The sequence below is a fragment of the Arabidopsis lyrata genome, assembly GCF_000004255.2.
Source record: "Arabidopsis lyrata subsp. lyrata unplaced genomic scaffold ARALYscaffold_4, whole genome shotgun sequence".
NCBI classification, from domain to species: Eukaryota; Viridiplantae; Streptophyta; class Magnoliopsida; order Brassicales; family Brassicaceae; genus Arabidopsis; species Arabidopsis lyrata.
The window spans coordinates 141,441-156,178 of record NW_003302552.1 but is presented as its reverse complement, the minus strand read 5'-3'; the positions used below and the strand labels follow the sequence as shown (position 1 = coordinate 156,178).

Here is a 14,738-nt window from a genome sequence, read left to right as displayed (position 1 = left end):
CTCCCTCTCATCTCTTTATTTTCAGTATCTCGATCCTTCTGCGGATATAAATTCTTTCTCCATTATTTATATTTATATACACCATAAAATAAAGTAATTATGTATAACACGTTATCAGCAAGATCACTCTATGTTCGCTGAAAAAAAAAATACGGTATTATATCGGGTGGTATGTCGCCTCGTTAAAAAGAAAAAAAAATATGAGTAAAAGAAAAAGAAAAGAAAAGAAAAGAAAAAGAAAAGAAAAGAAAAGAAAAAAGAATAAAAATATTTATATAGATATATGTATATGTATATGTATATTATTTTCTAGTGGCTGTTCGGACACCGTTATTTACTCGTTACTATAGTGGGAGGAATGTCGCCCCTATAAGTAATCGTTATAATGACTGTTTTATACACCATAGCAATGGACGGCTAAGCCGCCTATAACGTGGATGACTCTGTCACCACAATATTGCCGTTAAAATTTATTTCTGTTATACTTATATTTTGGTTAATATATAAGGAGGATCGGCCACCTGTATAAAAACCTATTATCTGAATTTGGTAAATTTAACTGATTGGCTATTAAAATTTACACATTGATTTTCTCTTTAATTCTTTTCACCAACGGTCATGAAGAAAATTTTTTAAAAATTTTATCACTTTTCAAACGGCTATGAACAGTAATTTTCAATCTATAAATACACTCATTTTCACTCATTCATTCACTCAAAAATTATATCTCTCCTCATATATTTTTCTAAGAAATTTGTTTAAGTTTTCATTTTGGAAAATGACTCATCCGTTTTTAGTCTTTGTAATAGGCTTTATAATTATTGCAATTTACGGTTTACTCTTTGGAGAATTTTCTCCCGAAGAAATTTTGATGGTTATTATTTTACTTTTTTATGTAATTGTATTTCTTGTAATCGCATTACTTATATAAGCACATCCCATGCTCTAAAATGAAATAAATTAAATTTCTAATAAAGTTCTTTGTGATTTTATTTTAGATAACAAATGGCAAACATTGAGAAGCATAAATTTCCGGCTCTCAAGATTACTGGCGCAAACTACATAGCATGGACCACTGATGTGGAACTATATTTTGAGTCGCAAGAATTATCCGAGACCTTAAAATCGGAAAATTTATCGCCTCTAAAAGATAAGGCAAAAGCGATAATATTCTTGAGAAAGCATCTCGATGAAAATGTGACGCATGACTATGCTCACACAAAAGACCCAGCAGAGCTGTGGCAAGCTTTAAAAGCACGGTTTGACAACCAGAGAGAAATAACTCTCTCTCATGCGTTAGAGAACTGGAAAAACTTGAGGTTCCAGGACTTTGAGAAAGTAGAGGAATATAATTCCGCTATGCTGAGGATAGTATCACAATTAAAGTATTGTGGTAAGCCTATTACTGAAGCTGAAATGCTCGAGAAGACTTACCTTACTTTTCATAAAGAACACTGTGTCCTGCAAGAGATGTATAGAAATTGCGGATACAAAAGGTTCTCTGAGTTAATTGTGACTCTCATACTGGCGGAGAAGAATAATGAACTTCTTCTTAAGAACCACAACTCTTGGCCTACGGGGGCCAAAGCATTTCATGAGGTCAATGCAACAGATGAAAAAAATCCGGAGAGAGGAAGTCAAACCTATCGCGGTCGTGGCCGTCGATTCAATCGTGGACGTGGAAGATCCTTTAACCCACAAAGCAGAAAGTCTTATACATGGGTTCGACCTGATCAAAGTTCAAAAGGAAAAGAATCCCAAGGATGTAACGCTCAAAAGCGTGAAAGCATCTGTTACAGATGTGGATCAAAAGGGCATTGGGCTCATGTATGTCGAACCCCTGAACATCTTTGTAAGTTGTACAAAGAGTCCCAAAAGGGAAAAGGGAAGGAAGTAAATCTTACTGAGCACTTTGAGGGTACATCGTACCTCGAAACTTTATAAACGATGTCGACGAGACCGCTCATGCGGATAACTGAAATGCTTGTAGTGAGACTACTAGTCTCCAGTAATGCTATTGTATAATTATTATGTATTTCAGTTGTTCTAAAATAATGTTGTTTCTGAAAAATGAACTGATGTATAATTATTATATGTTTTCAACATCAATAATATTTACTTATATTTTTATGTTAATTACAGAAATGGATCAAGATTCAAACAAAACGATAGCAAGGGAAAATATCAAAGAAATTTGTATACCAGATAGTGGAACAACGCACACTATTCTGAGACATCAGAGATTTTTCTCTCAATTAAAACCGACAAAAATTATTGTCAATACAATATCGGGTCCTACGGATTTGATTGAAGGAAGTGGCAAAGCAAATTTTAAATTGCCTAATGGAACAAAGTTTTCCATAAATAATGCCTTATATTCTCCGAAGGATATGAAACTCAGTCTGCAACGGAGGATAGAAAGAAGTATATGTATATAACTTCTAATAAATCTGGAAAAAGACATGTCTTGGAAAGATTTCCAGAACTTCCTTCTGGTTTGCATCATACCTATATCGATGCCATAGAGTCAAACCTTGTGATCAAAAGAAATCCAGAAGATTTCGTACTATGGCATGATCGCCTTGGTCACCCAGGCACCACAATGATTTGAAAAATCATCATAGAGAGCTCACATGGTCACTCATTGAAAAATCATGAGTTGAAACATGGAAATAAAATGACATGTGCAGCGTGTTCTCTTGGAAAGTTGATCATAAGGCCATCGCCAACCAAAATTGATAAAGAATCACCAAAGTTCCTTGAACGAATTCAAGGCGATATTTGTGGACCGATACATCTACCATGTGGACCATTCCACTATTTTATGGTAATGATTGACGCATCTAGCAGATGGTCACATGTTTGTCTATTGTCATCTCGAAATTTGGCATTTGCGAGATTTATAACTCAGATAATCAAATTAAGAGCTCAGTTCTCTGATTACTCCATTAAGAGGGTTAGACTAGACAACGCTGGTGAATTCACATCCCAAGCATTCAATGATTATTGTATGGTAACAGGAATTGAAGTTGAACATCCTGTAGCTCATGCTCATACACAAAATGGCTTGGCGGAATCATTAATTAAACGTCTGCAATTGATTGCAAGACCATTGATCATGAGATCAAAACTTCCAACCTCTGTATGGGGACATGCCATTTTGCATGTAGAAGTGTTAGAGTATATATCAAAAATGTAAACATTCCTTTTACATTTACCCTAGATACGATCTCTTGTAACCTATATATACTCTTGATAATGTATAGCAAAGGGTACAAAGTTTACCTTATTACATTCCTTTTACATTTTTGATATATACTCTAACAAGAAGCACTTATTCAGATAAGACCAAGTGCATACCATAAATACTCCCCACTACCGTTAGCATTTGGTCGAGAACCAAATATATCTCATCTAAGAATTTTTGGTTGTGCGGTGTATGTGCCTGTAGCACCACCACAACGTACAAAGATGGAACCACAAAGAAGGTTGGGAATATATATTGGCTGTGATTCTCCATCAATTATAAGATACCTAGAACCGCAGACTGGTGATGTCTTTACGGCACGATTTGCCGATTGTCACTTTGATGAGAAAGTATTTCCGGTTCTAGGGGAGAAAATAAGCAAGTAGGAAAAGAAATCAAATGGTGTGTACCATCCCTGTTACACCTTGATCCTCCTACAAAACAGTCAGAAATAGAAGTTCGACGAATTGTGCATTTGCAAAGTATAGCAAATCAACTTCCCGATGCTTTTGCAGATACCAAAATGGTAACTAAATCATATATACCGGCTGCAAATGTACCTGCTCGAATTGAAATCCCACAAGAACGTGGAGGAGCAGATGATACATGTGAGTCTAAAACACGCTTGAAACGTGGTAGACCAGTTGGTGCTAAGGATAAAAATCCTAGAAAACGAAAGAAAGTTGAAAAGCATGATATTCCCAAAATAGCAGAAAGCATTTTGGAAGAAACGAATCATGAGTGTAATGACAATGATGAGCATCATGAGCCTAAAGGAAATCATGAGATTTCTATCAACTATATACATAATGGAAAGATCTGGGATCGAAATAAAATGGATGATGTTAATGACGTTTTCTCATACCTTTTGTCAAAGGAAATTGATGAGGAAAACGAGGATCCAGAACCAAAGTCTGTATATGAATGTCAAAAGAGACATGACTAGATAAAATGGAAAGATGCAATACAAGTCGAACTTGATTCGCTCAATAAGTGAAATGTATTCGGACCTATTGTAGTCACACCTGAAGATGTGAGACCGGTTGGATACAAATGGGTTTTCGTTAGAAAACGAAATGAGAAAAATGAAATTACGAGATACAAGGCTCGTCTCGTAGCTCAAGGATTTTCTCAAAGACCCAGGATTGACTATGAGGAAACATATTCCCCTGTTATGGATGCTATAACGTTTAGATTTCTGATGAGTCTAGCAGCTGGCGAAAATCTAGAGATGCGTCTCATGGATGTCGTTACAGCATATTTATATGGATCATTAGATACAGATATCTATATGAGAGTTTCCGATGGGTTTAATATGCCAAAAGCATTAAAATCTAAACCCAAAGAGTTGTGTGCAATAAAGTTGCAGAGATCATTATATTGGTTAAAGCAATCTGGACGAATGTGGTATAATCGTCTCAGTGAGCACTTAACGAAAGAAGGATATGTGAACGATCCTATATGCCCATGTGTTTTCATAAAGAAAACAAATTCCGGATTTGTGATAATCGCGGTATATGTTGATGATCTAAACATAATCGGGACTCAAGCTGAAATACAGAAAGTAACAAACTATTTAAAAGGGGAATTTGAGATGAAAGATCTCGGACAAACAAAATTTTGTCTTGGCCTACAAATTGAACATACTCAAAAGGGTATATTTGTACATCAATCCACATACACCAAAAGAGTGTTAAAACGTTTTAATATGGATAAGGCAACTCCTCTCAGTACTCCAATGGTCGTTAGATCACTTAATGTTGAGAGTGATCCATTTAGACCACCTGAGGAGAATGAAGAGATACTCGGTCCTGAAGTACCGTATCTAAGTGCAATTGGAGCCCTTATGTATCTTGCAAATTGCACCCGACATGATATATCATTTTCAGTCAATCTTCTGGCTAGATTTAGTTCATCTCCTACACGAAGACATTGGAATGGGATTAACCATGTCTTTCGTTATCTTCAAGGGACTATTGATTTAGGGTTATTTTATCCTAAAAATATAAATGGTCAAATGATTGGTTTTGCAGATGCAGGATATTTATCAGATCCACACAAAGCTCGATCCCAAACAGGATACGTATTCACGATTGGAGGTACTGCTATATCATGGCGTTCTCAGAAGCAGACGCTTGTAGCTACTTCTTCAAATCATGCTGAAATCATCGCACTCCATGAAGCGAGTAGAGAATGCGTGTGGCTACGATCAATAAGTTGACACATTCAAACGAGTAGTGGAATTCGTCTGAATACGGAGCCAACTATCTTGTATGAAGACAATGCTGCATGTGTTGCTCAGACAAAGGAAGGATATATCAAATGCGATAGAACCAAACATATCCCTCCAAAGTTCTTTTCATACACCCAAGAGCTCGTGAAGAATAAAGACATTGAAGTAAGATATGTCCGATCATCCGAGAATTCTGCGGATCTCTTCACAAAATCATTGCCCACCTCTATGAAACATGTTTATAACATTGGAATGCGTCGTCAACAAGACTTGTAAGTTATGATCCTGATCATTCGAGGGGGAGCTTGCGCGGTTGCACTCTTTTTACCTACTATGGTTTTTCCCACCAGATTTTCCTAGAAAGGTTTTTAACGAGGCAACAGAAGACATTACGCAAGAGACATAGTGACACTGGTCTCCAAGGGGGAGTGTTATAAAAGTCGTGAAAAGGAGGAATCGTAAAGTCGCAAAAAGATGCGCACATGGGTTAAACGTTTCGTTGTTTATTAATTTATGTGGAGCCCACCGTCACTATGCATGCATAGTAATTTACTTTTTTACGCCTATATAAACGAACGAATTCGTTCGATGTAAAATCACAATTCATTACTTCAATTACAAGAGAAGTAATAATCTCTCTCCCTCTCATCTCTTTATTTTCAGTATCCCGATCCTTTTGCGAGTATAAATTCTTTCTCCTTTATTTATATTTATATACACCATAAAATAAAATAATTATTTATAACACTTATAAGTTTTCTTTTTGAATCTTATAAGGGTCAGGACTGGTTTAATAAAAAAATGGTGGTCGACTATGTACAACAAAATCATAGTTTATCAAATTTGACTTAAAAAAATTTAGTAACATGATGATAAATAAATTAATTAGCAAAGTTCCGCGTAATGCCGCAGCTAATAAGATAGATACGCAGCATGTGTTGATTTTGAATGATAAATATATGTGTTTTGACAAGTTTATAATAAATTTTAATAAGCTAAAGTGAAATAATTAGGTGAGAAATGGTTACCAAATGAAATCAACTACAAGTCTTTCTACGAATGTGTGTGATTGAAAAATTCCTAAAATAAAAAATTTGAGCCGACGCCGATAGTGAATGAGAGCACAACTCTTCTCTCTTTTTTTTGTAAGTATTATTGAACCAAAACGCGTACCGGAACCGGTTAAGCATCGGCAAGACCCACGAATTTTCCTGAGCTGTCGTCTTGCCAGAGGCACAAAGTCGAGGAGAGAGAGCTCGTGGAACCAGATCTCTCTCTCTCTCTCTCTTCTCTCATTTTGATTTTTGAATTTTCAGCAATCGCAGAAGTCGTCGGCCGCGTTGCATCGGACCACTTGCCCGATTCTCTTTCGTCACCATCCAGCAACAACCCTTGTTTCAAATTTCTTAATTTCCGCCGGATTTATAATCGCAGATTGATTCTGATCGGAGACATCCCCGAGAGATAGGGTTATCAAAAGGAGAGACCTTTTTGTTGTGACCGAGATTGACTTCAATTGTCTTCCGATTCGATAGATTTTAGGGATAATGGAGTCGGACAATGGGAAGGGGTTGATACTAGCTGTAGCGTCAAGTGTTTTCATTGGTTCCAGCTTCATTCTTAAGAAGAAAGGTCTCAAACGAGCTGGTGCTATTGGTACCCGTGCAGGTTCTCTCTTCTTCTTGTAATTGAATCGATTTTTGAATTGTTAACAAGCTTTTTATAATCTTCTTGTTCCATTTACAGTTTCTCTTATTCACAAATGTAACGTCTCTTCACTCAAACTAGCTTTAATGGATTCAATAACAGTTACTAATAGCTTTGTTTTATCTGAAACTTGTTCCCTATCAAAATGATATAATCTCATAATGGAATTGGTTTTCTCTCACTGGATGATACAGGATATGGAGGTTATACTTACTTATTAGAGCCGCTTTGGTGGGCAGGGATGGTTACCAGTGAGTGTCTTTCATATCTTATTACTTTTCTTCCATAGTCCCAATTCTAAACAACATTTTTCTCTAACTTCTAATGTTCTTGTTTAGTGATTGTTGGAGAAGCTGCAAACTTTGTGGCTTACATTTATGCTCCCGCTGTACTCGTTACTCCTCTCGGTGCACTAAGTATAATTATCAGGTATCTATGTCATCACATTGCTCTGTTATGTGTTTGTCACTTGTGTGATATTCTCTCACTAACCTCTCGTTTTTCACTCGTTTGCTAGTGCTGTTTTGGCACATTTTCTATTGAAGGAAAAACTTAAGAAAATGGGGGTTCTCGGATGTGTGTCTTGCATCGTTGGGTCTGTTGTTATTGTCATACACGCTCCTAAGGAGCAGACTCCTAATTCCGTTGAAGAAATATGGAATCTGGCTACTCAGCCAGGTACCTCTCTCTTTCTTACTCGGCACACATTTTATGCCTTATGTACACTTGTTTATCTGACAAGCTCAATTTTCCTTTTCTTATCCATGAAACAGCTTTTCTAATCTACGTAGCCATAACCATGTCGATTGTCCTTGCTTTAATTCTGCACTTTGAACCCCTGTGCGGCCAAACAAACATTCTGGTTTATATCGGAATCTGTTCGTTAATGGGTGCTCTCACTGTAAGTTGGTTCATCTGAGCATACTCGAGCCTTAATTCCTTTTTCTAGTGCACTTATAACTCTTATAATATCTTGTTCTTGGTTCTTTAAACAGGTTATGAGCATAAAGGCTATTGGAATTGCGATAAAATTAACAATGGAGGGAGTAAGCCAGATCGGGTATCCACAGACATGGCTTTTTGTCATGGTTGCGGTAACCTGTGTCGTTACACAATTGATTTACCTAAACAAGGTAAGCTCTCAACACCAAAATTGTTTGGAAAGCAAGTGAAAGTAGAACAGTTATATCGTTTAATGCCTGCAAACAAATATCCATCAGTAGATCATTCCTCAACTTGACCTAGGGACAGAATCGCTGCATCTATAGCATTGAAGGTCTTTTTTTTCCCAGCAAACTTAAGAACTCTAGAATGTCACTTGGCATTGTTGATACATTTTGTGTTTCTATGTGGCATACTATTCCCGTCTCTACTTAAGGCTTAAGATTGTTACTGTTATGAATTTTTTTTGCAGGCTTTGGACACATTCAACGCAGCCATTGTTTCTCCAGTATACTATGTAATGTTCACAACCCTCACAATAGTTGCTAGTGCAATAATGTTCAAGGTAGGTTCAACTAGATAACGTTTAGATCCCAAAAGGTTAGTTAAAGGAAGCACTTAACATCGGAACTCTGTTTTCACAGGACTGGTCTGGGCAAGACGCAGCCAGCGTAGCCTCTGAGTTATGTGGATTCATCACTGTGCTCACAGGCACAATGATACTCCATGGCACAAGAGAAGAGGAACAACAACAAGCTTCTTCAGGTAAAAGAAAACTCTTGCATTCTCCATCATCGATCATATCTGTTTCTTCTTGTGATGCCGTTATTAAAGCATAATGCTGGTCTGATCTTTGGGTACTCAGAACAAGTAAGATGGTACGACTCGAGAAAGAGCATGAACGAAGAACATCTGATAAGTCTGTACAGTCCTGAATACTAGGAAGAACATCTCTCTAGACTCCTAATAGATTGAATGAATATTTGCCAAGAACAAGCCTCAGGGATCTTAAAACTGGATCAATCAACAAATCTGAGGGGGATGATATCGGTCGAGTTCGTTTTTGTATTGTTTGTGGTCTCTGTACAGACAAAAAAGCTTGTCTAGTTAAAAAACTTGACATTCTTTAGTTTTGATCTGTGTCTCTTCTTAGTACAGTTACAGGTGGTCTTCTTATCTGGACTTTTGTCCAAATTTACTGTTATATATTTATATATGTATCTTCATTCTTCTAGGATGAAATATTCCTTAATTGTATCTCAATTGAATGAAAAAAATAAGTTAAAAGTTTGATTAGAATTGAAAGAGTTAACAATAATCTATTACCTCAATGCATTTTGTAAATTTCATATTTCTTGATACTATTAAGTTTGATATTTTTAAATTCTCATACAAAATAGATATAAAAAAATAGAACAAAAAAATGCATTGTATGTTTCCAAATTTGTTTGATATTCATATTTCTTGTGATTTGGTGACTCAAAATAGATCATTCATAACTCTCCTAGTATTATTCTCTTTTTTCTTTTGGTCAACAAACTAATATTCATTATCGCAAAACATAATTAATTGAACAATATTTTCCTTCAAATTATAATCATTTGATTCTTTTCTTATTTAAAAGTTTATAAACTGCATGCATATGGGAAACAAATGAAAAATGGATTTGATTCCAGATCAGTCCAGAGAGCCTGACCTATTGAGTCAGTATCTTCCAATCAAATTGCAATTAATCTTTGGTGCTATTATATATTACACTACATATAAAACCTCTGACAAAAAACATTACATGTAAAAACAAAAAGGATTAATGGAGAAGAAAATAGGATTAGTAGGGTTTAGTCTTTATCTTTGCCTCACCTTTGCACTCGGCGAATACTATTCCAAAACTCGTCCATTCACACCGAAACAACAAGTGGTCACAAATCTCCATTTCTTCTTTCACGACACTCTCACCGCCCCAAACCCATCAGCCGTCCTCGTCGCCAAGCCTACTCTCACAGGAGGAGACAAGGACTCTTCTCCCTCACCGTTCGGCTCTCTTTTCGCTCTCGACGACCCTCTCACCATCAGACCGGACCCGAAATCCAAGAAGATCGGGAACGCTAGAGGGATGTATGTTTCCTCCGGAAAACATGTTCCCACATTGACCATGTACGTCGACTTCGGGTTCACCGCCGGCAAGTTCAACGGTAGTTCTATCGCCGTGTTTTCGAGGAATACGATAACGGAGAAAGAGAGGGAGGTTGCGGTTGTGGGAGGTCGAGGAAGGTTTAGGATGGCTAGAGGAGTGGGTCAACTCAATACATATTACGTTAACTTGACCAGTGGGGATGCTATCGTTGAGTATAATGTCACTCTCTATCATTATTAACATACAACATTATACATAAAGGACTTTCTAATTCCTAATGTAATCACTTCCCTATAATTTAATTTCATGATTTTTATATATTTAGTTGTTTTGGATTTCATGCCTTTTAAAATGTAAGAAAGAAAACCATTCCATGAAACAAAATTAGGCTATGAAATCTCTTTATATTTTTTTTTTTGTGCAAAAGAAATCTCTTTATATTAAAAGCATCTTCAACTCTTTTACATTTTGCATACATATTAACTCAGGCCGGTGCAACAAAAATAATAGCCCGAATCAAATTGTTTTGTAGCCCTCTTTCTATCTACTACTCAAAATCTTAAACAATATTAGTTTTAAAATTGTGTCAAATGTTTTATCAAACAATTTTTGTTGAAGATTTTTTTTTGTGATTCTTAATTAAGATATAGTATACCCATTATGATTTAAAAATATATTTTTTGCCCCTCAAAAACATAGAATAAATTGGTGGCCCAAAACGGTTGCTTAAATCGCTTATCCTCTTCCAATGTACACATTACACTAATTTTTTTTTTTTTTTTTTTTTTTTTTTGTAAACCGTACACATTACACTAATAACTTCCCTTTATAACCAAAGAATGCATTTGCCTACCAAGATCGAGCCTTTTTCAGAAGCAATCCCTTTAATAGCTTATTGAAACTACTATAGCCATCAACATTAGATCCAAATCTTCTCATACAGTAAACTACTGAAAATTTCAGTTTGACGGATCGGGAATATTATGGATTCACACATTTTGTTTAATCTCATACATGTAAACTACTAAAAACCACACAATTTAAAACAATAAATCTACATTTGACCAGAAGATCTCATCAGCACCATTACATAATTTACATAAGCCGAATTCGGAGTTATTAATTAGGTCCACCAATGCAAAAACATAGAGTTATCTGAATTAGCTAGTTCAAACAATGAAATTATTAGGTGAACCATTACGCTACCACAATGCTGACTTTAATTAGTCTCATTTTGTTTTCATACTTTTTCTTCTAATCAAAGATCATTTTTCAGTTTGGTTGAACTAACTTGGACTAAGAGTGAGTCACGTATATGTAAATTCCCTATAAGAAGAATTATATACCATTGCACCAGAAACTCATTTTACTTTCACAGTTACAAACACTTTGTTACATTTTAGACCCCATCAGAAAAAATGAAAATGGCAAAAGAGGAATATGTATCAAGAATGTTGGTTATGTTAATAATGATAATGCCACTGGCTGCTCGGGGATCGAGACTGTACAGTTGGGCTAATCGGCTTGAGGAAACAGGGAAGGAGAAGGTAACAAACCTTCAGTTCTATTTCCATGACACCTTGAGCGGCAAGAATCCGACTGCCGTTAAAGTGGCTCAGGGCACAGACACCGACAAATCTCCGACGTTGTTTGGCGCTGTGTTCATGGTCGACGACGCTCTAACGGAGACCGCTGATCCAAAATCCAAACTCGTGGGACGAGCGCAAGGCCTTTACGGTTCTTCATGTAAGTACGTACGTTGTATATTATTTCTTACAATAACCGGACCGGGAATATAAAACCGGTTTGGTACATATATCAATAATTAATAACCGGTTTTGATTGGGACACAGGTAAAGAAGAGGTAGGTTTGATAATGGCCATGAGCTTCTGTTTCGAGGACGGTCCTTACAAGGACAGCACCATAAGCATGATCGGGAAGAACTCCGCGATGAACCCAATCAGAGAAATGCCTATTGTTGGCGGCACGGGAATGTTCCGGATGGCTCGTGGCTACGCTATTGCCAAGACTAATTGGTTCGATCCCAAGACCGGTGATGCCATCGTTGGCTATAACGTTACCGTTGTGCACTAGAAAATTAAGGCTTTGTTTCACTTTCATATAATACGGCGACGTTTTTAGCCATGCATTACATGTAACATTTCTTCATATTATTCGGAGATTTTAAAAAAACCTATGGCAAAATCGTAAATACGTTTACGATAGAACAAGAAGGCCATGGGCTTTATAGGCCTAAGCCCAAAAGTGAAAAAGGATTTGTCTTTGTTAGTATGATCCAAACCATAACCAAAACCTAAACCAGATCCGGTTTCTAAACCCATCCGACGGCATATGATTTCTTACCGGCGAATCTCGCCGGCGCAAACCCTTTCTGAGTTGATTCCGCCGGGATCAGGAGAAATCAATCGCAAATCCTTAAAGTCGCCTCCCATGGTGGTTTCTCCCTCCAATGCCCATCAGTAACCCTAGGAAACGGCCAATCTGTGTCGCCCGATCGTTGCTCAGCAGACACGCAACCAAAGCAGAGCTCTCTCAGGCCGTATCTCGTCTCGAGTCCTTGACTCAACAAGGGATTCGATTACCCTTTGACCTCCTAGCTTCGCTGCTCCAACAGTGTGGAGATACCAAGTCTTTGAAACAAGGCAAATGGATTCATCGTCACTTGAAGATTACTGGATTCAAGAGACCCAACACGCTTTTGTCCAATCATTTAATCGGAATGTACATGAAATGTGGTAAACCTATTGATGCGTGTAAAGTGTTTGATCAAATGCATCTCAGGAACTTGTATTCTTGGAACAATATGGTCTCTGGTTTTGTCAAATCCGGGATGTTGGTGCGTGCACGAGTTGTGTTCGATAGTATGCCTGAGAGAGATGTTGTGTCTTGGAACACCATGGTTATTGGGTATGCTCAGGATGGGAATCTACACGAGGCGTTGTGGTTTTTTAAAGAGTTGAGGAGATCTGGAATCAAGTTTAACGAGTTCAGCTTCGCCGGGCTTTTGACGGCATGTGTGAAATCTAGGCAGCTCCAGCTCAATCAACAAGCTCACGGGCAGGTTTTGGTTGCTGGGTTTTTGTCAAATGTGGTGCTTTCGTGTTCTATCATCGATGCTTATGCGAAATGTGGTCAGATGGAGAGTGCTAAAAGATGTTTTGATGAGATGACAGTGAAGGATATTCATATTTGGACTACTCTGATCTCTGGGTATGCCAAACTTGGAGATATGGAAGCGGCTGACAAGTTATTTCGTGAGATGCCGGAGAAAAATCCAGTCTCTTGGACCGCATTAATTGCTGGATATGTTCGACAAGGCTCAGGGGATCTAGCGCTTGACTTGTTTAGAAAAATGATTGCTATGAGGGTTAAACCAGAGCAGTTTACTTTCAGTAGCTGTCTATGTGCCTCTGCGAGCATTGCTTCTCTTAGACACGGGAAGCAAATTCATGGCTACATGATCCGTACCAATGTTAGACCGAATGCGATTGTCACCAGTTCTTTGATAGATATGTACTCCAAATCAGGTAGTTTAGAAGCTAGCGAGCGGGTGTTCAGAATTTGCTATGACAAGCAAGACTGCGTTTTGTGGAACACGATGATTTCTGCATTGGCACAGCACGGGCTTGGCCACAAGGCCTTGCAGATGCTTGATGACATGATCAAATTCAGAGTCCATCCAAACCGAACGACTCTGGTTGTGATTCTTAATGCCTGCAGTCATTCAGGTCTAGTAGAGGAAGGAGTGAGGTGGTTTGAGTCAATGACTGTTCAGCACGGGATTGTTCCCGACCAAGAGCATTACGCATGTCTGATAGATCTCCTAGGCCGCGCCGGTTGTTTCAAAGAACTGATGAGCAAGATCGAGGAAATGCCTTTCGAACCCGACAAGCATATCTGGAACGCAATCCTAGGAGTATGCAGAATCCATGGAAACGAAGAACTGGGAAAGAAAGCAGCGGAAGAGCTGATCAAACTGGACCCTGAGTCGTCTGCACCATACATATTGCTGTCAAGCATTTACGCAGATCATGGGAAGTGGGAATTAGTAGAGAAGCTGAGAGGGATTATGAAGAAGAGAAGAGTGAACAAAGAAAAAGCTGTTAGTTGGATTGAAATCGAGAACAAAGTCAAAGCTTTCACTGTCTCAGACGGGTCGCATGCTCATGCTCATGCTCGGAAAGAAGAGATCTACTTCATTCTGCATAATCTGGCCGCACTTATGGAAGAAGAAGCTTCAAGAACATGATCTCTCATACAAGAAAAGCATCATGGAACACCTGCAAATTTTCTTCCCAGGATTGTACACTGTTTAAGCCTGCAAAAGCAGGGATCTATACGTGTTGTGATGAATTTGATTTAGCTTTAGAAGTTTTGTCAGTGTAACAGAGCTAAACACTAGAGTCTTCAAATTCTTTGTTTTTTTCTTCCAGATTTTTTGGTTAATAAGAAG

General features: G+C 37.7%; 4 protein-coding genes across 4 annotated transcripts; all 4 read left to right on the top strand.

The window, feature by feature from the left end:
- Positions 1-6,671: 6,671 nt before the first annotated feature.
- On the top strand, positions 6,672-9,428 carry LOC9316425 (probable magnesium transporter NIPA6). Its single transcript, XM_021029401.1, has 9 exons — positions 6,672-7,148; positions 7,382-7,438; positions 7,526-7,616; positions 7,705-7,865; positions 7,961-8,088; positions 8,183-8,320; positions 8,602-8,694; positions 8,774-8,894; positions 8,995-9,428. Exons 1-9 carry the CDS (start codon positions 7,028-7,030, stop codon positions 9,069-9,071), a joined length of 987 nt encoding a protein of 328 aa, XP_020885060.1. The 5' UTR covers positions 6,672-7,027; the 3' UTR covers positions 9,072-9,428.
- A 501-nt stretch (positions 9,429-9,929) lies between these two features.
- On the top strand, positions 9,930-10,598 carry LOC9316424 (dirigent protein 4). Its single transcript, XM_002880311.2, has one exon. It carries the CDS (start codon positions 9,940-9,942, stop codon positions 10,501-10,503), a length of 564 nt encoding a protein of 187 aa, XP_002880357.1. The 5' UTR covers positions 9,930-9,939; the 3' UTR covers positions 10,504-10,598.
- Positions 10,599-11,614: 1,016 nt separating this feature from the next.
- On the top strand, positions 11,615-12,489 carry LOC9316423 (dirigent protein 23). The gene is made up of 2 exons (XM_002880310.2): positions 11,615-12,009; positions 12,117-12,489. Exons 1-2 carry the CDS (start codon positions 11,682-11,684, stop codon positions 12,356-12,358), a joined length of 570 nt encoding a protein of 189 aa, XP_002880356.2. The 5' UTR covers positions 11,615-11,681; the 3' UTR covers positions 12,359-12,489.
- A 77-nt stretch (positions 12,490-12,566) lies between these two features.
- Positions 12,567-14,717, top strand: LOC9314602 (pentatricopeptide repeat-containing protein At2g21090). The gene has a single exon (XM_002880309.2). It carries the CDS (start codon positions 12,735-12,737, stop codon positions 14,532-14,534), a length of 1,800 nt encoding a protein of 599 aa, XP_002880355.1. The 5' UTR covers positions 12,567-12,734; the 3' UTR covers positions 14,535-14,717.
- The last annotated feature ends 21 nt before the right edge of the window (positions 14,718-14,738 follow it).